This window comes from Rhinatrema bivittatum, chromosome 2 (genome assembly GCF_901001135.1).
Source record: "Rhinatrema bivittatum chromosome 2, aRhiBiv1.1, whole genome shotgun sequence".
Classification (NCBI taxonomy): Eukaryota; Metazoa; Chordata; class Amphibia; order Gymnophiona; family Rhinatrematidae; genus Rhinatrema; species Rhinatrema bivittatum.
Window position 1 is genome coordinate 124,232,909 of NC_042616.1, and position 22,105 is coordinate 124,255,013.

The 22,105-nt window shown below is 45.7% G+C and overlaps 1 protein-coding gene across 1 annotated transcript in view; it reads right to left on the bottom strand.

Moving 5' to 3' along the window:
• LOC115083229 overlaps positions 1–22,105 on the bottom strand; it is a 509,967-nt gene that overhangs the window by 40,016 nt on the left and 447,846 nt on the right. Inside the window, exon 17 of the mRNA XM_029587038.1 lies at positions 10,510–10,581. Coding sequence (XP_029442898.1) covers positions 10,510–10,581 — 72 coding nt within the window. The remainder of the gene's footprint in view (positions 1–10,509; positions 10,582–22,105) is intronic.

Here is a 22,105-nt window from a genome sequence, read left to right on the forward strand (position 1 = left end):
CAAGCAATAGTTGGCTGCAAAGGTGTGGAGAGAACTCCAGGTAGCAGCCTTGCAAATGTCAGGAAGTGGCACCGAGCGTAGGTGTGCTACTGATGTCGCCATGGTCCTCACGGAGTGTGCTTTAACACAGTCTTGGAATGGAATGCCCGTTTGCTGATAGCAGAAGGATATGCAGTCCGCCAACCAGGAGGAGAGAGTCTGCTTACCCACAGGCTTTCCTAACTTGTTAGGGCACAAAGAGATGAACAATTGAGTGCTTTCCCTGTGGGCAGCTGTACGGTCTAGGTAAAATGCTAGAGCCCGTTTACAGTCAAGGGTTTGCAGAGCCTGTTCTCCTGGGTTGGCATGGGGCCTGGGGAAAAAGGTAGGTAGTATGATGGATTGATTAAGATGAAAATCCAAAACTACCTTAGGTAAGAATTTCGGGTGAGTGCGGAGGTGGATAGGTAACTAGAGCCTGCAGTTCACTAACTCTGCGACCTGAAGTGATAGCCAAAAGGAAAATCACTTTCCATGTGAGGTATTGAGTCTCAGGAGTGAAGAGGCTCAAACGATGGTTTCATGAGCCAACCCAAAACCAGATTAAGGTCCCAAGAATGGGCCGAGGATGTAGTGGAGGCTTGATATGGAGCAAAGCCCTTCAAAAAGCATCTGACAAGGGGTTGTACTGATATAGGGACATCCCCGACACCATTATGGAAGGCGGCTACCGCACTGACATGCATTCTGAAGGAAGAAGTCTTTAGACCTGACTCAGATGCCAGAGATAGTCCAGAAACTTCGGGATTGGACAGGAAAAGGGGTCAAGGGACTGAGAAGAGCACCATGACGTGAACCTTTTCCATTTGTAAGAGTAAGATTTTCTCGTGGAAGGCTTCCGTGAAGCAATCAAGACCCGGGAAACTGGTTCAGAAAGGTTAAGTGGTTGAAGGATTAACCTTTCAACATCCATGCCATCAGGGATAGGGCGTGAAGATTGGGATGGCGTAGGTTCCTGCCGCTCTGAGTGATCAGAAGCGGGTCCTTTCCCAAGGGAATGTGCCTGCGGATGGAGAGATCCTGACGTATTGGGAACCTCACTTGGCATGGCCAGTGAGGTGCTATCAAGATCATGGTTCCCTTGTCCTGACGTAACTTCACAAGAGTCTTCAAGAGAAGAGGAAGTGGAGGGAATGCATAAAGCAGACCGGTTGCCCACGAGAGGGAGAATGCATCTCTGGGTCGAGAGAGTTTTCTGCGAATGAGAGAGCAGTAGTTTTCCACTTTGCGGTTTTGCGGGGACGCAAAGAGGTCTATTCGAGGATATCCCCATTGCTGAAAAATGGAGTCCGCTTCTGAGGGGTTGAGAGACACTCATGCGGTTGAAAGACACGACTCACCTTGTCTGCCAGCACATTGTCCACTCCCGGTAAGTAGGTGGTCCTGAGTTATGTCAAATGGGAGAGGGTTTCCGCCCAAATCTGTGCAGCTTCCTGACACAGAAGGAAGGAGCCTGAACCTCCCTGCTTGTATGTACCACATGGCCACCTGGTTGTCGGTCTGAATCAGGATGACCTGATTTGAGAGACGATCCTGGAAAGCCCTGAGAGCATATCTGATTGCTCGAAGTTCCAGGAAATTTATTTGATGTTTGGCTTCCTCTGGAGACCAAGAGCCTTATGTCTGCAGATTGGCTATATGGGCTCCCCACCCGAGGTTGGCAGCGTCGGTGGTGAGAATGATTTGAGGATTTGGAACCTGGAAGGGCAATCCCTGGAGGAGGTTGGACTGATTTTTCCACCAAGCGAGAGACAGATGGAAGTGAGTTGGTGACTTGGACAATATCCGATGGAGGCTGAATAGCTTGAGTCCATTGAGACATCAGAGTCCAGTGCATGAGTCTCATGACCAAGCTGGCCATTGGTGTGATATGGACTGAGGACGCCATGTGTCCCAGAAGGACGAGAAATTGGTGTGCCGTCGCAGAGTGCTGGGACTGCAGCTGGTGAGCAAGAGATACAAGAGTCGATGCTCTTTGTTGAGGAAGGAAAGCCTTTGCCTGTAAAGTGTCCAAGTCTGCCCCAATAAACGACAAGTTTTGAGATGGGACTAAGTAGGATATGTCGTAATTGATGAGAAATCCTAACGAAATTAGAGTGTGTAAGGTTAGCTTGAGGGATGACAGAGCAATTTGCTGAGTGGGAGCCCTGATTAACCAGTCGTCCAGATAGGGGTAGATGTGAACACCTTGTGTCCTGAGGAAGGCTGTGACGAGTACGAGGCATTTTGTAAAGACTCATGGTGCCGACGCTAGGACGAATGGAAGCACTCGATATTGATAGTGCTTGGGGCCTACTAGGAACCTCAGGTACTTGCGGTGAGCTGGACTTATCGCAATGTGGGTATATGTGTCCTGGAGGTCCAGAGAGCAGAGCCAGTCCCCTCTTTGTAGAAGAGGTAGCAGCGATCCCAACGTGACCATCTTGAACTTTTCTCGCTGGAGGTACTTGTTGAGGGGCCAGAATAGGACGGATGCCTCCTGATTTTTTGGGGGATTAGGAAGTACCGGGAATAGAACCCTAGGCCTTGCTGAGAGTATGGAACGGGTTCTATTGCTCTTGACTGGAGAAGGAAGGAAACCTCTTGATCCAGAAGAATGGAGTGTTTGGATGTTCCCCATGTCTGTAGAGGTGGGGAGTCCGGTGGCGGGGCAAGAAAGTTCAGATGGTAACCCTGAGCAATGATTGCCAATACCCATTGGTCGGATGTGATTGAATGCCACATGTTGTGAAAGTGGCACAATCTACCTCCCACTGGTATGTGCGACAGAGGAATCTGGCTGCTGCTCTCTAGGTGGAAGTCAAAAACTGGAAGCAGGTCCTGGTTGAGGAGCTGGTTGTGGTTTTTGTTTATGGGCTTGACGAGATTGTGGTTTTTGGTAAGGTCTCGTGGCACGGGATCTGGTAGGTGGCGGGTAAGACTTCTTCGGGCAGAAGAATGACTTCTTAGAGTCCTTTCTGAAGGGCTGTTTTGAGGAGAAGTCGGAAGGCATCAAAGAGAGCTGTCTCAGGGTCTCATGATGGTCCTTTAATTCTGCCACCGTCCGTTGAATCTGTTTGCCCAACAGATTATCTCCGATACAAGGCAAGTCAGATAACCAGTTTTGTACTTCTGGGCGAAGTTCAGAAGACTTGCGCCAGGCCCACAGTCTCGTCGAAATAGCAGCTGCAGACACTCTGGTAGAAGTGTCAAAAATGTCATAAGATGTCCTAATCTCATGCTTGCCTGCCTCAAAACCCTTATTTACTAGGGCTTGTAATTGTTCTTGAAATTGCTGAGGCAGGGAGTCTGAGAAGTCCTGTATCTGCTTAAAAATGACCCTGTTATATTGGGTCATATAAAGTTAATAGGCAGCAATTTGGGAGATGAGCATGGCCCCTTGGAATACTCGGCGACCAATGTTATCTAGGAACTTCTGTTCCTTTCCAGGAGGAACAGACGAGTGAGGTTTTGACCTCTTTGCCCTCTTTTGTGCAGATTCTACAATGACCGAGTGGTGATCAAGCTGTGATTTTTGAAAACCTGGGGCTGACTGCACCAAATAGGTAGTGTCAGCTTTCCTGTGGACTGGAGCAATTGATCCAGGATGTTCCCAGTTCTTCTTGAGAAGATCGAGAAGGACCTGATGGATGGGAATAGAGGTGATTACCTTGGGGGCATCCAGGAATTGGAGCAACTCCATCATCTGGTGCCTATCATCCTGTTCAGTCTGCAATTGGAAGGGAACCAATTCAGACATTTCCTTCACAAAGTATATAAAGGAGAGGTCCTCTGGAGGAGAACGCTTCCTACTCTCAGTGGGTGAAGGTGACGAAGGTAAATCATCGGTGTCTGAAGTGTCATCACCCCAGGTGTCGTAAGGATCAGCACCTGTCCCTCTAGGAGCTAGAGGGGGACAGGGTGATTGAATACCTTAAGGTCCCGGTGTAGGCTCCGAAGGAATCGGAGGAATTATCGGAGGCACCGATGATGGCATCGAGGGCATCGATGGATGACTCTGTGGTGCCGTCGGAGGTATCGGCACCGATGGATGGGTCGGTGGCGAGGGACATATTGGTATCGATGGCTGAGGGAAAACTCCTGATGGAGGGATATGGAACGGTGTTTCTCCTCCCGATGATGCAGTCAGTGGGGAGGGCATCGGAGCCATCTGAGACCCAGGAACCATTGGTGGAAAAGTGGCCATAAGCACTTCCATCCTGGATAGCAGCGGTGCCAGTGCTGCTGGAATCGGGTCGATGATCGGTTCCACAGACGGTGCCGGTCTTGGTGCAGGAGGAACCTGAAGACGTTGCATCGCCTTGTCGATGGGAGACCTGGAGCAAGCAGCCCCGGCTCCGGAACAGAAGGAGGTAGAGGCATAGCCGGAGGGACCACCGTTAAAGGCGGAGTCGTGGCTCCTGATCCCCGATCGTGTGAGGGTTGCCTCGGTGACCCGGTCGCAGGAATGGTCTGTGCCTTTCCTGGACAGGGCTTCTTCGACAGCGGCTCGGACGATGGCGAGGTCGATGATTTCGCTCCCTCGATGGTCTGAGTCTTACGGTGTCGATGGTGATGTTTCTCCCTGTGATCCCCTTGATCTTGAGGGGGCGTGGAGGGTGTCGATGGCCGAGAAGTCGTCGATGCCAGCCAGTGGACAGTGCCTTCTGACTACGTCGATGCAATGGAATGAGTCGGGGTTTGAGCACGGAAGAGAAGTTCCATCTTCTCCATTCTGGCCTTGCGACCCTTCGGTGTCATTAGGGCACATTTGGTGCAGGTCAAGACATCGTGCTCGCGTGCTAGGCACATTACACAGACTTTATGGGGGGCTGTGATAGACATGGTACGGGTACAGTCCGGGCACAGATGAAACCCTGACGCCATGGAAAAAAATTGAGCCGCGGTACGATCGGCCAGTAGGCCGCGAGGGCCAAACTCGATGGAAAAACAGGTAAAAACTTACCGGAGTACCGCGGACTGAGAAAAGTTAGAGGGACCCCTGTGGGGAAAATAAAGTTTTAGTAATTCCGTGAGGAAAATTCCTGTCTGGAATCTCTTCAGAGCTCCTTTACAGCGAGGCTACTGCTGTGCGGAAAAAAGAAGACTGAAGGGGGACCTCTGTTGGCTGCAGGGTTAGTGCCATGCTGGGCATGCCCAGTAGGGGCCAGTCAAAGTTCTGGAAACTTTGAGAGAAGTTTCCCATGATTGGGCTCCATCCTGTGATGTCACCCATATATGAGGACTACCATCCTGCTTGTCCTGTGAGAAAAATTGGAATCTTTTAGCTCGGGTAATTTTTTAATTATAGGCTCTTGGATTACTTTTCTTATTATTTAAACTTCTCTGTTGGGATGCCCTAACTTTAATGCTTCATTAGTATCCTTTGAAGATACCTCCCTCCGAACCATGAACTGCTGAGCAAATATCTGCTTTCCCCTTTGTTCTAGTTTAAAAGCTGCTTTATCTCTGTTTTAATGGTTAGCACCAGCAGCCCGGTTCCACCCTGGTTAAGATGGAGGCTATCCCTTCGGAAAAGATTCCCCCTTTCCCCAAAAGGTTCCCCAGTTCCTTACAAACTGAATCTCTCTTCCTTCTTATCTCTGAAGACTTGTGCATGGAACAGGGAGTATGTCAGAGAATGCTACCCTGGAGGTTCTGGATTTCAGCTTTCTATCTAAGTCTAAATTTGGCTTCTAGAACCTCCCTCCCATATTTTCCTATTTCTTTGGTGCCCACATTTACTACGATAGCCAGATCCTCTCCAGCACGGTCTAAAATCCTATCTAGCTGATGCGTGAGGTCTGCCACCTTCGCATCAGGTAGGCATGTTATCATATGATCCTCACATCCACCAGACACCCAGCTGTCTATATTCCTAATAATAGAATCACCAACTATGACCGCCAGTAGCCCTGGGAGATGCATCCTCTGGGCGAGAGGACAAAGCACCACCTGGAGAGCAGGTCCTTGCTGCAGGATCATTTCCTGCTGCACTAGGTTGTTGCTCTCCGATCATGCTTCCTCCAAGGCAGCATCAGGACTGCCAGCCTGGAGTTGGTACTTGGCTACTATGTACCTGAAGGTCTCATCTATTATACTTCTCTGTCTGCCTCAGCACCTCCAGGTCTGCCACTCTAGCCTCCAGAGATTGGACTCGTTCTCTAAGAGACAGGAGCTCTTTGCATCAAATGCACATGTACAATTGCTTGCCTTTCTGACTGCCTATTTAAAACAAAACACACAAACTTCGGTTTATTGCTGAAGGTTGACCCACTGTGCCAGAGTAGCTTTAGAATCTGCCTCATTTTCTACAATCCTCCAAATAGAACAAACATCATAACCAATCTGCGGAAAGAATTGGTGACCTTCAGACAAGTCAGAAGAGCTCTGCGAACATCTAGCTGCCTCAGCAACTTGATGTTGCCCTTGCACTCCTAAATAGAAAAGCCAGAAAGAGATGCATCTGCCTGAGCAGAAAACTGCAGGGACAAAATCTTACACAAGCAAATTTCAGGATGTCAAATGGAAATGCCACTAGAGTAGACAGCACCAAAATGAGATCCCACAAGGGTACTATTGGAGAAAGCCTCTACACACCCCAAAGAAAAGGAGCACATCTGAATGTGCATCAACTGAGATACACTGAACTCTACCCTTGAGAACAAGAGATGGCGGCCACTTGGACCTGTAAGGAATTTAAGCTAAGCCTTTAAATAGATCCTTCTGATGGAAAAAAACAGAAGTAGAAGGAATATCTGTCTGCCAAGGAGCTCTTGCTTCTTCTTTACAAACAGCCTTAAAATCAAGCCAGCCCGTAACAAAGACCATGGAGGTAAAGACTGACGTGCTTTCAAAAAAACATGGAAGCTGCAGAAGAAAAGAGACTCTTCCTTCTCAGTTGTGACTTTAAAGAATCAAGCTGTAAGCCAAAAAGAATTTAGATTCTCCATGGAGATAGGTCTCTGAACCAAGAAACCCCAAGCTGTCAGGTGTCGAAGAGGTCAGTCTATTTATAATTGCATGAGACCCGCAAACCACTGTCCACTCTTCCAATGTGGAGCCAGTAGGATCACCAGAATCTTCTCATTCTATTTTTTGCATGATCCTGCTGTTCAATGGCCAAAATGGGAAAATGTATATTAAAAACACATTCAGCCAGGGCTGCATGAGGGCATCTATCCCCTTAGTTCCAAATACACTGTGGCCGCTGAAGAAGCGACACACCCTGGCATTCTGTGAGTTGATATGAGATCCATGTTAGGCAGACCCCACCAAAGCAAAAATTGCTGAAAAACATACCAACTGAGCTCCCCTTCACCGGGATTCAGATTTCTATTTTGAAAAATGTCTTGAACATATTCCTGGTCTGTTATAAGGAATATGCCAACAAGAGCAGAAGAATCTCCCCCACTCAGGGGACAGGAGGCCTGTCTTTTCCGAGACTAGCAGACAGTGGGACTCACCTCATCTACCCATGTATGCCACTATTGTTGCCTTAATGAGCATCCTGACGGTTTGTCCATGAAGCCAGGGAGCAAAATTGATAACGGGCCAACCTTCTATCTCTGATTATCAATCTGTTGCTGGACCAAGTGACTTCCTCTTGAGACCACCTACTTTGAGCTACCTGATCCAGACAAAGTGCTTCCCCAACTGTCAGGCTGCGTCTGTCGTGATTAGTATCCAGGAGATAGTGTTTAGACTCACACCTCTCAAAAAATTCTGTGAAGACATGCACCAACAAAGACTGATCTTTACCAACTTGAGTAAAGAGAGACAAACCCCACACTCTGAGACTGGGGAAACCAGTGAAACAGAAATGAACACTGCAGAGGTGCCAAGTGGGCCTTGGCCCAAGGCATTAAGTCCGACATTGCTGCCATGGAGCCTAGAAGCTGTAGATAGAGGACACTAAGAGCAGGGGCTGAGTAGAGACCTTCTGACCTTGGCACCCAAGCTTGGAACGTTTTGCGTTGGGAAACTCTCTCCTCAGAATACTTGACTCATCTCTGAGATATTCGGCTCCCAAATATTCTTAAGGTCTGAGTAAGAAGTTTATATTTTGCCAAAAATGGACTACCCAGCTCAAGCATTCAAAAAACCTGGCCTGGGCAAGTGGGGGGGGGGCAGTTACACTGGCAATTATATCCAACAGTGAGAGGACCAAAGCAACAACCATACCAATAAAAAGAAAAATTCAACACAATTAAATAGAATAACATCAGTTAAACTCATATAAAATGTTCCAAACATTCAGAAAATATTTCCAAACAGATACATCAAATAATATCCAATAATTAAAATTAGTAAGATTTAAAAAAAAAAAAAAAAAAAAAATTCTCCACGCTCCATACCTGGGAATATTTCATTTCCAGATGCCCCGAGATTGTATATTGCATATACATGTACTCTTTTTCTCTCGCCCACATACCCACACACACAAACACATGCTCTCCCTCACCCATACAAACAATGCTTTCTCATCCACCCATATATAGATGCTTGTTCTCACCCATACACATTGCTCTCTCTCCCACCTACATAGACACAAATATGCATTCACTCTCACTGCCTCCCTGACACACACACCTCCAGGCAGGCTCCCATTCATTCTCACAAATGCAAAAAGCTAAATTTCCCCTCCCAGAAATAATTGTAAAACTTTACTAATAAACAGAATAAATGTTTCAAAACAGTTATGAACAGAATAACATCCAACAAAAAAAACCTCATAACAATTATAAAAATTCTCCCAACGCAAAATATTTCAAAACAGCAGTCACATCACATAATATTCAATAGTTAAAATGGTAGTCAATCAAGAAAAATTAACTTAAAAAGCCACCTTTACTTAGTGGCTTGATGGCCAGTAGCACACACTTGAAGCATCAGTAGCTGCTTGAAGCTTCTACAAGTTCCACACCCCCATGACCAGTTTCTTTCTTGCATACTAATCTCCCTAACCAATCTCTCACACATTCCAGTCACCTTCCAACCAGTCTCTCTCATGTGCACACTCCAACTTCTCACTCCCATGTTCTCTCACATACACAGGTTTCTCATTCCCACAATCACTTTCTCACATTCACACAGGCTTCTTACTCCTATGCTGTCTCACATAGTCTTCTCACTTCTGTGCTCTCTCATACACACCAGTCACTTCCCCAACCAGTCTCTCTCTCTCTCTCTCTCACACACACACACACACACACACACACACACACACACACACACACACCTCTCCCTGACCAGTCTCTCTTAATCACACACATGCTTTCTCTCTTACATACATACAGTCTCTTAATCACATACATGTCACTTGTATACAGGCTCTCAATCACAGTTACACACACACTCTCTCACACACAGGCAGGCTGGCTCTCTTTATCTTTCACTTCTTCTCCCCCACCCCAAGTGCAAATGGTATATGCAGCAGCCGCTTTCTGAAGTCCCCATGGCTCAAGAAAGACGTATCACATCGGCCGCAGGAGGCTAATGCTGCTGTCTCCCTTGCTGATCGCCAGCTACTCCAGATTTTGCTCTGAGCCAATGCCATGCTACAGGGCCAAAGCTGCTGCTGCTACTTTTCAATGCAGCATGGCCCTTTCTTCTTCCCACACACCCCGCTGCACATCACTTCCTCTTCTGGGGGCCGGAAGAAGAAAAGGATAGCTGCAGTTGCAAGCTTCCACTAACACTGCTGCCGTTCCCATCCAGGCTTGAATGTGCTGATAAGCCGAGCGGCAATGGCAGGAGTGCACGTACGTCTGCCTCGCTCAGTGGAAGAAGGGAAGAGAGGAGCAGCAGGAGACCGGGTAGCACATGCCATGCCTGTGGTGCTTGGTGACACACCAGTTGAAAACTGCTGGACTACGAGATGGGCTTAGTTTGCTGGGCTATGCAGATATGCATCTGCTGTACCTCTGGAAGAAATGAAGAGATGAGTCTCTTCCTTTCTTTGCCAGTAGTGGAATGAGGTCCAGTGGCAGCTGTATGGGCCTCTTCGCTTCACTACGGATGGGGTGGGTCCATCGGTGGCCGCCTCTTTTCTTTGCCACTGTCATGCATTTGGCAAATATCATAATAGTAATTCACCCATGTCATAAGAATTGTTATGATGATTTGTCTACACAATGGTCTCCTGACAACTTAATGGAAAAATGCTAATATAGAAAGAGTGGGCAAATTCAATAAAAGATATTTGTTAGGTACAGAATGGGCATGTATGTATCCTTTTGGGATAAAGCTTATAAAAAGATAGGAGATGACAGAAAAAGATGGCTTTGGTTCATCCAGTTTGCCTGCTACTTTCAGATATAACTTACAGTATTTTAATGATCCATATGTTTAAAAGTACCGTGAAACTTCGTTTTTGCAATTTTAAACATATATTGCTCGCCAAGATTTGTTAACAGAACTTACTTTGCCAGATATGTAATGGCGAAAGATTATATATCTAGACACTATAGTACAGCAAAAAATGTTTACCTCTTCCAATGTTGGTAGCCAGAGAAGAGCCATACTTCGGATATAATCTTCTGGGAAAATAATCATGATGAACTGTAAATTGAGTGTAAGAGATAAGAAAAGGAATCAAGAGTACATTAGTGATAAGAATGTAATTATGCCATGGTACATTTTAGGAAATTATAGGTTATTCAGGGTGAAAATGTCAAATTCTATGAAAAGCAGAATTCCCATTTTGAATAGTTACAGGCACGATTTTCTGAAATAACCTTTATTTTATTATATTAGTGATAAAAAAAACACAATTAAAATCATTGCACGTGGAAGCATTTTAAAAATACATTATCAATTTGTGTTTATATAAAAACTGCTATGCCTGTGTAATCTTCCCCTGTTTCCTACCTATGGCAATATTGCAGATTGGACATAATCTCTGGCTTTGTCTGCATTTTCTTACCACTAACAGTCCTCTGTGTTTCTCTGATGACTCTGAATTTCAATACCATTTCTCCCCCACTACTTAGATGGGGGTGGGGAGGGGATAATCAGTGTATCAATTACCTTGCTTGTGAAGAAATACTTCCTTGTGTTACTGCCAAGTTTACCTCTTTCCCTTCTAGCATCCTATCATGTCTCCTCCCCCCCCCCCCCCCCTTCAACCATAATACAAACAAATTCTAGTGTAAGTTTAATTAAATCAGTACCCAGTATCCACCATAAATTAGCTAAATCAGGCCTGGATTTATCAAAATGCACTAAATATATCGCATGCCATAGAAAAAGAGGTGTGTTTTATAGTAATAGGCAGTTTATTGTAATTTGCACTAATACCTATGCGAAGAGCTAAGTTACCACAAATTGCAATAACTTTTTGCAATTTGAGATAAGTGCCAGAATTGTGGTATTTTCTAAATACAACCACTGGGGGGACCATGTTTAGTAGTTTTAAGGTCCTGGAGAGCCAGCCTAGCTATCTGGGCCACTGCAGGAGAGTGTGCCTAGCCTAGCCATAATGCCCTCACCCTAGATAGGTATTTACATCTCTATGGGAGGCCCACCTGGTAACTCCAGGTGAGGTTTAGGTATTAGGGTAGGGGGTTAGGGGCCACTTTGACATTCAAAGTGAGAAGTACGAATAGAACAGTGCTCTCTTGTGAAGATTTGATGACCTTCGGAGTGAGGAAATTGACTCAAACATGAGATTTGTGCAATGTTCTCTCAACCTAGCTTGATGTTATTTATTTAATTAATTTATTTATTTAAAAGTCTTCTATACCGATGTTAGTCGAAACATCACCTCGGTTTACATGGAACAAAAGCAACGGAAATTACAAGTAACAGGGGAAGGGTAAGGGGTACAAAAAACCATAAGGAGAGCAGAGAAGCATAGGAACAAACAACAAGTGAACTATAATGTCATAAGAACAAGGTCATAGTCAAATTCAGTATTCATCAAGGGTGTTGGGGAAAGGCTTGTTTGAATAGCCAGGTTTTGAGCTGGGCTCTGAATTTGGTGATGCAAGGTTCAAGTCTGAGGTGGGTTGGGAGTGAGTTCCAGTGCATAGGTCCAGCAATGGACAGCGCCCGATCCCTTGTAGCTGTGAGGTGTGCTTTCTTTAGGGATGGCACTTGGAGGGACCCTTTGTTAGTGGTCCTTGTCGGTCGATTCAAGCAGGCAAATTGGAGGGGATCTGCCAGCCAGTTGGAGTGATGGGAATATAAGGCTTTATGTATAATGGTCAGGGATTTAAAGAGGATGCGGGAGGGAATAGGGAGCCAGTGTAGGTCCTTCAGTATAGGGGAAATATGGTCGTATTTGTGAGCGTTGGAGAGGGTTCTGGCTACAGTGTTCTGTAGCATTTGGAGGGGCTTTAAGGAGGAGTAGGGTAGGCCAAGAAAGAGGGAGTTACAGTAATCCATCTTGGATGCCAGTGTAGCCTGGACGACAGTGCGGAAGTCACTAGCGTGAAGGAGAGGTTTCAGGTTTTTTAAGACTTTAAGTTTGAAGAAACCCTCTTTGAGTATGGCACTGATATGTTTTTTGAAGTTCAGTTGTTGGTCGATTAGGACCCCCAGGTTCCTTGCGCAGGGCTGTGCATGAGGAATCTTGATAGAGTCAATTGAGAGTGCGGGATTAGTAGGGGGGTGATGGGATATGAGGAGGAGTTCAGTTTTGGCAGTGTTTAGAGCAAGGTGGAGGTTGGTAAGTAAGGAGTTGATGGCAGCGAGATGGTTTCCCCAGGATTCAAGGGTATCAGATAGGGAGCCTTGAATGGGTATGATGATTTGCACATCATCAGCGTAGAGAAAGAATTTGAGGCCAAGTTCTGATAAGAGTTTGTACAAGGGGGTGAGGTAAATGTTGTTACCCAGGTTGAGAGTCCATCAAGCTAGGTTGAGAGAACACTGCACACATTTCATCTTTGGCTGAGTTTCCTCACTCCGAAGGTCCTCAAATCTTCACAAGAGAGCACTGCTCTGTTCGTACGTCTCACTTTGAATGTCAAAATGGCCCCTAACCCCCTACCCTAATACCTAAACCTCACTTCGAGTTACTAGGTGGGCCTCCCATAGAGTTATAAATACCTATCTAGGGTGAGGGCATTATGGCTAGTCTCGTGCTCGCGCGCTCTCTCTCTCTTCCCCCTAGCTAGGCTGCATGGGCAAACACATCGCTATATGCGATAAAGCCTTAACGCAAACTATTGCACGGCTTAAGGCTACTGAAAAAGGTGTAGTTAAAGCCATGCAATATGGCTTTGCAAAACAGTAAACCCAGCTTACTCCCGCCCCTAACTCCTCTTTTTTTGGATTTGCATTGCGCACCATACGTTATGGTGCTATCGCATGCGTTAAGCCCTTAATGCATGCAAAAATGCCTTATAGCATTTTGATAAATGACCCTATCAAGAAATGCTCAAAAATGTTTTACATCTTTTAAGAGCAGCCATGCTAGAGCACTACAAATACCATGTGTGTAACTTATACATGCTACTTCCTATATGTTCAACCCATGCATGTGGGAGATTGTTTAAAGAATTCGGTAGCAATAGCTTAAACATTAAGACTGTGATGTAGACAGTGGAAGAGCTGCTGTAATTTACTATATGACCCTTTGAAATTATGTGCTCAATAAGTCGAGTTTATTTGCTAAAAAGTGATAAAGGTCTAATCCCATGAACAGGTGTTATGGCTTGGAAGAGTTAAACTAATAAAGATTGAAAAAGAGCATTGCTGGAAATGGCAAGTGTGTTTTGAGAAGCAAGAATTTTACTGTAGTCATTTGAGGACCAACAGAGAAATAGTATTTCATAAATTATATATTTAGTTGTGTACCCCTATATGTTTAGAGGGTAATACATACTTTTTTACCTGTACCAAAAAAAATAAAAATGAATAGAATTAGGTCAGGGAAGTGAAACGATGCATGCAGATTTCATTTTCAAATCTCCACATCTACTTTGTACCTGCTTCTATGCAGTGGCAAATATGTGAGGAATAAATGTAGCTACATGGTGCACAATGGCTGCATTTTCAAAGAGAATATCCATGATGAGTTTCCCTTTAAAAATAAGCTCAAAGTCTTATGTGGATGGCAAATTCCATGAGGAGACTCCACCTTGCCTTCCCCCTTTTATCATCAAGATATTGCTCATAAATGAGTTTTCCAGATCCCATCAGTCTCTTCTGATGCAATCTTGAAAGTTCATGTGCTACAAGGTCCTTTAAAAGCTATCAGAACCTACAAAGCCTCCATTTTTCCCTTGGACTTGACTGAATTAGAACTCTGCATTTTTATTATGAATAAGAAGGGTATTCATTGTCCTTTTCTGGCTCTGTTCTTCAGTCAAGAATACAGTATACTCCCTCATTTGTCTTTCATATCAGTCACAGAACATAAATTAAACTGCAGTCTCACCTATGTTAGCTAAATAAAAACAAAATAAATCCAGCATATCAACTAAATTATCTACTGCATGTATGTAATGAGTTCTATTTTCTATCTATATAAATACACACCATTTTCCAGCACTGATTTTTATTAAATATTTAGAAAGTACCAACCTATATGTATTTCCCCTCCCACCCCAAGCATCCACACTATGATCTTATTGAAAATAATCAGAAAGTCATTGTATGGATAGACAATGAAGGGGCAGGATGGAGGAAACAGCCAAGGAAGGAAGGGAGTGCGTGTAGGGACTCTTGTTAGCTTCTGCTAGACAAAGCTTGAAAGTCTTAGGCCAGTGATTCCCAAACCCGTCCTGGAGACCCCAGCCATATTTCAGGATATCTGCAATGAATATGCATTAGAGAAATTTGAATGCAAGGGAGGCAATACATGCAAATCTATCTCATGCATATTCATTACATATACCTTGAAAACCCAACTGGCTGGAGGGTCCCCTAGGTCAGGTTTGGGAACCACTGCCTTAATCCTTATGATTCAAAAGAGCAGCTAAGAGTACTTTGGGACAAAAGTCAGAAAATTTCTACCAGTTTTTGATACTCTGCAACAAATTTGTACAGACATTTTTTTAAATTGTAAATCTACCATTTAAAAATTTCCTCTTTAGCATTTCTTCAACCTGGTAGATGTATCTTAATCATTTTGTTTTTTTTCCTTTTTCAGTTCAGCTCTGTTTTTCTTCACCCCCCCCCCTTTCTAGTCTTACTCACTAATTTTTCTCCCCTTTTCAAATATTTTTCCTCATCTGTTTGTTCTCCCAAATATCTTTTTTGCACCCTCCACTCCAATATTTCATCCCTCGCTTCTCTTATCCCTCCTTTTATCTCTTCTCTTCCCCATTCCCATATCTTTTCCCTCCTTTCCAGTCTTTCACATCTCACTCCTCCTTTCCTTCCATCTCACCTCTCCTACTTCTCATTCTCAATCTCCATCACTATCCCATTCCTTTCCTCTCTTTATCCTTCCAATCCTCATTCCATTCCATCATACCTTCTTCCCTTCTTTTCCCCATTCGTACCCCTCTATCCTCTTTCCCTTCCTCACCTACCCAGTTACCCTCCCTTTTCGTATGTATTAGTCTCTATCACGTTCCTATTCTTTACTATGATATCCTGATCCTGCTTCTTATACCCCCTCTGATAAACTGATATTTCCTAGCGTGTAGCAGATGGACTCAAAACAAATGGGTATAGTGTGCTCGTGCTAGCAGTTGGAGACAGATCTGACATCAGCACGGGTACATATACCCCCACAAGAAGTGTAGCAATTCAGTAATTTCCGTCTCCAAAGCAGTTTGGAGCTACCTCACGCTCGCTGAGTGTGTTTCCAAATTCGAACGAGTAAATTCATAGAAGAAACCTACCTGAAGACGAGCCCCGCACTCCTGCGGTGATACTAGTCGGTCACTCCCCCAGTTGAGTTTCCCGAGCTGACTTCCGTGACACCGGACCGGAGGTAAGCATCTCGGTCCGGTGGCCGGTTCGCGGCAGGGACCTAGCCCCCGAGTGAGAAGGGCTCGGGCGCGGCTTGGCCCCCGAGCAAGACGAGTTCAGGCGAGGCCTAGAGGCAGCCTCGGTCCTGGCGTGGACTTGGCCCCCGAGCGGACGAGTTCGGGTGCGGCCTAGAGGCAGCGGGTGCACTTCCTCGAGCGCGGCGGTGAAGGTACTCACCCTCTCCCCCCGCAGCCGGAGACCGTCCCGGGTCGCAGCCGGGAAGCGCCGAAGACAAGGTAAGGCGTACATCTTTACTGTGGTCTCCGAGGAAGTGTGGATTAACTGGGCCTGCCTACGAGGCAGCCCGCGAAGGAGGTCTCCATTTTGCCTGCCTACTCGCCTTCGCCACCTAGGTGCACGTTGCTGTACGCGCTGAGATAGGCGCACGTTGCTGAGCGCACGCGATAGGCGCACGTTGAGCGCACGCGATGGGCGCACGTTGTTGAGCGCACGCGATGGGCGCACGTGACGCACGTTGTTGAGCACACGCTATTGGGATAAGCGCACATTTACAAGACGCCCGTTTATAGGCGCACATTTATAATAGGCGCACGTTCAAAAGACGCCTGTTCTAGGCGCATGCTGTTAAGCGCACTTTGATAAGCGCACATCATTAGGCGACACATATTTCAAGGCGCATACTCCGGCTGGGAGGAAATAACAGACGAAATGGAGCATAAGAGAGCCCATGCGTCCGCAGAGCTGGCACCTCCAGAATCAGGCATGAGAGCTCTAAGCCTCTGCTCAGCATGCAACCTCAGAGCCACACAGAGCGAGGAAGCAGACTCACTATGTGCCCAATGTGAGGAGGCCATGGGAGTTCCGGGCCAGGACCGGTCCCAGCCCAGCGGTTCCTCAGGGAACACTCCGGACTTAGCAGGCCGCAGCGAGCAGCCAGGGAACCCGAGAGACCTGGTGCCCCTAAGGCCAGATCCGGCTTCGCTTTCCTGGGTGGAATTATTCAAGGGGATTCACGCCTTTGTCCAGATGCAGTCTGCTCCTCGAATGGGTCTTTCTGTTCCGGTTGATCCAGCCCCTGGACCCTCGAGACCTAGGCACAGCCACTCGCCACCCGACAGCCCCAATTATGGGGATGCAGATTGCTCCGAGGAAACTGAGGAGCCCCCCGAGGAGGGTGAACTTCCCTCGGAGATAGAACCATATCGGACCATGCGACGCTTCTTTCGGAAAAAGGATCTTCCAGGCCTGGTCTCCCAATGCCTATCAGAACTGGCCATTCCGGGCCAAGATGCCCCAGGGGACCCCAAAATGAACCCCCTGTTAGAGGGCCTACGCCAAACGGCTCACCATTTTCCCCTCCTACAAGCAGCACAGCAGCTAATTGATCTGGAATGAAATGCACCGGAGGCCTCATTCAAAGGGGGTCGGGCCTTGTCAAGCATGTACCCTCTGGACCCGGCGTCCAAGGAGCTGCTGGCGTACCCCAAGGTAGACGCCATAGTTAACGCAATAGTGAAGTGCACCACCATTCCGGTTGAGGGGGGAGCGGCCCTCAGATACACATGACCGGCGCATGGACACCATTCTGAAACAAGCCTTTGAGGTAGCAGCCATGTCCCTATGAATCGCGACCTGCTGCACCGTGGTGACACGTTCCTGTTTATCGCAAGCTAGAAACACCCCGGGAGAAGACATGGAATCAGCTCTCGCATTTCTCACTGACGCAGCCTCCGACCTCGGCCGTACGGCAGCCAAGGGAGTGTCATCTTCAGTGGCAGCCAGGAGACAGCTTTGGCTACGAAATTGGGCGGCCGACTCTTCATCCAAGACACGCCTCAAAAGAATGCCCTTTAAGGGTTCCCTACTGTTCGGCAGCGATCTCGAGAACTGGGCTAGTAAATGGGGTGCCTCTCCATTGCCCCGTCTACCAGAAGACAGGTCAAGGAGGAGCCAGCGTTCTTTTTCTAGACCATCCAGAGGTAGAAACACTCAGCGCTTCAACCCTTACAAGACTCGCTATCAAGCACCTCGTTCTCAGGCCAGGAACCAGCCCTTTCGGGCTAAGCACAACAAGAAGAGAACAGACTCGGGTTCAGGTCCCGGCCGCAACCCACAATGATAATCAGCCGACCCATCTGGGGGTAACAGCCATAGGGGGCAGGCTAACCCTCGTGTACCGCAGGTGGGTCGAGATCACTTCGGACCAGTGGGTCCTCGCCATCATCCGAGAGGGATATTACCTGGATTTTCTTCAGCTTCCGCCGGACAAATTTGTGGAATCTCCTTCTTCACCTCTCAAGAAAGCGGCACTAGAAGTGACCTTACAGAGGCTCCTGGCCCTAAAAGCCATAATCCCAGTACCTGCAGGAGAGATAAATTCTGGGCATTATTCCATTTATTTCATAGTACCCAAGAAGGAGGGCACTTTCAGGCCCGTCCTGGACCTCAAGTCAGTCAATCGACACCTACAGGTCCCCAGCTTTCGCATGGAAACTCTGCGGTCTGTGAAGAATGCAGTACAGCCAGGGGAGTTTCTCACCTCCCTAGATCTGTCAGAAGCCTATTTGCATATCCCAATCCATCGGGATCACCAGCGCTATTTACGCTTCAAAGTCCTGAATCAGCACTTCCAGTTCCGAGCCTTACCCTTCGGGTTAGCCACCGCACCGCGGATCTTTTTTTGTTTCTGTAGTTAGAGGAGGATGATGGGGAAATACTCACACTTACCTTGTTTGTCCTAGGTGATGAGTCAGAGGAACTGAATCAAATCAGTGTGTGGCCAGAAATGTGTCTGTATCAGGCTGAGACCTAAACATTGGCAAAACTCCAAAACTTTCCTCCGACAAACCTCACTAAAAAAGAAATGCCACAATGATCCTTATACTCTGCTTGCTTTTATGCAGACTGGCTGACCAATCCAGGCAGCTTCACAGGAGGTGCCTGCAAGGGATGATCTGCAACTATTCCTACCTAAATCCTATCCTCTGCCTGAGCTACGGGCATGATAAAAGATAGTGGGGAAGGTGGGAAAATGATTGTAAAATATCCATGTAGGTGTGAAGTTTGGAGAAATGGTCAAAAATATGTTTATTTTGAGATAACACAGTTAAAAAAGTTTCTTGAATCTTCCCCCCCCCCGTGAAAATTAGCAACAGGAACGAAGCAGTAAAATATATATATCTAGGTTTGTCTTTTTTTTTTTCCAATTGTAAAAGGTATTCCTGTTTTCCTTAAACCGCTCAAATTTCTTTCTCAATCCTGGAGCACTACCTCTTACATTTCTTATTGCAGATTAGAGATATATACCTAAGTTATTATTGATATAATAATATGGAAAATCTGTAACTATTTGTTTATTTTCTTCTATGTAAGATTGTCAAAATCAGCATAAATAAAAAATTAAAAAAAAAAAAAAAAGATAGTGGGGACCTGGAGGGTCCCTATGCAAGCTATGGAATTTCTTGCCAGAGAATGTAATGAAACTGACTGGCATATCTGGATTTAAAAAGGGCTTGGATAAGTTCCTGGAAGAAAAGTTCATAAACAGTTATCAACCATGTGACTCCAGAAATTGAACCTACTTTTTGAGATTGGCCACCATCAGAGACAGGATGCTGAGCTTGATGGACCTTTGGTCTGACCAGTATGACATTTCTTATGTTACTATGAAAAGTGTGAGCCAGGGGGTCAAAGGGCCCCATACTATCTGTGACATAAATGTGAATAAATGGTTCAAAAGTTATTTTTTAGGGAGGAAGGAAAAGAAATAATCTTGTAAGGATAGGTTCCCTATAGGAAACTAGGCTAAAATACAATCTACGAAAAGCAAAAGCAAATCTTTCATTCACTCACTTCGTGTTTGGTAAAAAGAGTATAAGGTGAGTGAAAGAATTGCTTTTACTTTTCACTGATTTTTTTGTATTTTTAAAAAGTACTTGAATTGTGAATGCTCATGAAAAAATGCACAAATGGATAGTAGCTAGGGTTGAAGTCTTGATTGCTGCTATTACTTTCAAGTTTCAAATTTGTGCTAATTTAATTATTTTGTGTCTATTTATTTACTTAGATTTGTTTTCAATACCTCTTTTTAAAAAGCTCAAGGTGTATCACAAAAGAATACAAACATATATATATATATATGCTTAAAAACAAGGAATCATAAACTCAGAAATAGTTCAAATGGCAAGAAAGTTGTTGAACTCTAAGGCACTTTGCAATTAGCAAAGAACAGCCAAGGTATGAAGCAATCCCAGGCCTTCCTAGCAGTGGCTTCTGCTTTTCAAAATATCTGTTTCAATGTTTTATTAAAGTATTCTACTAACTAACCCAACAGTCTGTCCATGAGGATTTTCTTGATTAGGCCTACCCATGAGAAAATATCCATGAAGGCATTTGCTATTGTCACATTTATATTCTAGAAAGCTACAGCCTCTGGGTAGCAGGTACCATAATCCAGCACTGCCAGTGTGAATTGGTGCCCTTTGGTAGACCTCTCCAGTCTGTGGTGGTTCTCTAAAATGGGGCATTTTACAACAATAATGGAACTAAGGGAGCCATGGAAGGTTTTTGCTATGATGTCAGCAAACCCTCCTCTCTGCACCATTGTCTCATCTATGCATTGAGACTCTGGGGTTCTGCTTTTGGGTTCCTGTGCATGAAATGGGAATTTCTGAGAATAATACTCTAGAGATTTTGGATTTTAATCTCCCATGTGGAATGCTAAATTTGGCTTCCATAATCTCCATCTTGCAACTTTCTATGTAATTGGTTCCAACATGAACCCCAACAGTTGGCTCCTCCACAGTACACTCTAAAATCCTATCTAGGTGATGCATGAAATCTTCTACCTACAGTGATCTTCATAGCCACCAGCCACCCAGCTATCTACATTTCTAATGATCAAATTATCAATAGCCATGGCAGTTCTATCCCTTCCTCCTGGGCACACACCCTTAGAGAAGCATCCTTGGTGCAAGAAGATAATGCATCACCTGGAAGCAAGTCCCAGCAGCATGATCACTTCCTGCCACTCTAAGATGATGCTTTCCTTCCTTGTGACCTTGCTCCTCCAAAGCAACATGTGTGTGGGAAAGGTGGAGGTGGGACTACTCTAATATGACACTGAAGATTTCTTCTACACACCTCTTTGCTTCAGTTCTTTCAGGTCTGCCATTCAAGCCCCTAAAGACTGGACTTGTTCTTAATAGCTAGATCTTGGCAATAGGTGCACAAATATGATCTTTCTCAAGCAGGCAGGTAATCGGGGCTTAATTTGTGGGGGAACAGTCTGGAACGTAGTTCCAGCACTTCTTTTCAGGCTTAAGAGGCAGAGCAGCATAAGAACATAAGAAATTGTCATGCTGGGTCAGACCAAGAGTCCATCAAGCCCAGCATCCGGTTTCCAACAGAGGCCAAACCAGGTCACAAGAACCTGGCAATTACCCAAACACTAAGAAGATCCCATTCTACTGATGCCAGTAATAGCAGAGGCTATTCCCTAAGAGGTGTTCTGCTCCAGTCCCTCCTCTCCAGACAGCTTGCTGGGAAGAGAAGGAGAGGGAGGAAACCTGGAGCTCACAGAGAAGAGAACAGGCCACCTTATACCTAATCCAGTTCCTCTCCTCTGGTTTCCCCTTCTCCCTCTCCTCCTGTTTTGGAGGGACCACAAGGGGAAGGACTGATACTGATGCAGACACTGTAGACCAAAGAACAGACTCAAAGAAGAGATTGAATCAGCACAAGTTTGAAACTTGTTAGCAGTAGTGACAATTGTCAAGGCTTCAGCCCTAATCTTGATGAATGGCACTACTGCTCACAGCTTTCAAATTTGTGTTAATTCAATCCCATTTTGTGTCCATTACAAAGAGCTTAATTACTGGCAAAACAACCCAGGACAGCATTCTACAATCTTTTTTCTGGAATCCAAGAAAGTGGAGCCTAGCCAGCAGTGTAAATCAGTCCTGTCTCCCTTGAGGAAACAGAATAGAGCCAGTAGTTGCATGGATTATTTATGGACACCCCAGCCCTTGGAGAAAGCAGAGAAGAACAGAGATTGTTGGATCTGCTTTCCCAGAGAAGGGTAGCTATATGTCTTTGATTTTAGGTATTCGTGTATGTGAGAGAGTTCACACTTGGCCCTGGTCATCCCCTTTTCATAGGTTACACTTAACCCTGGCCCTGTCCATCTCACCAA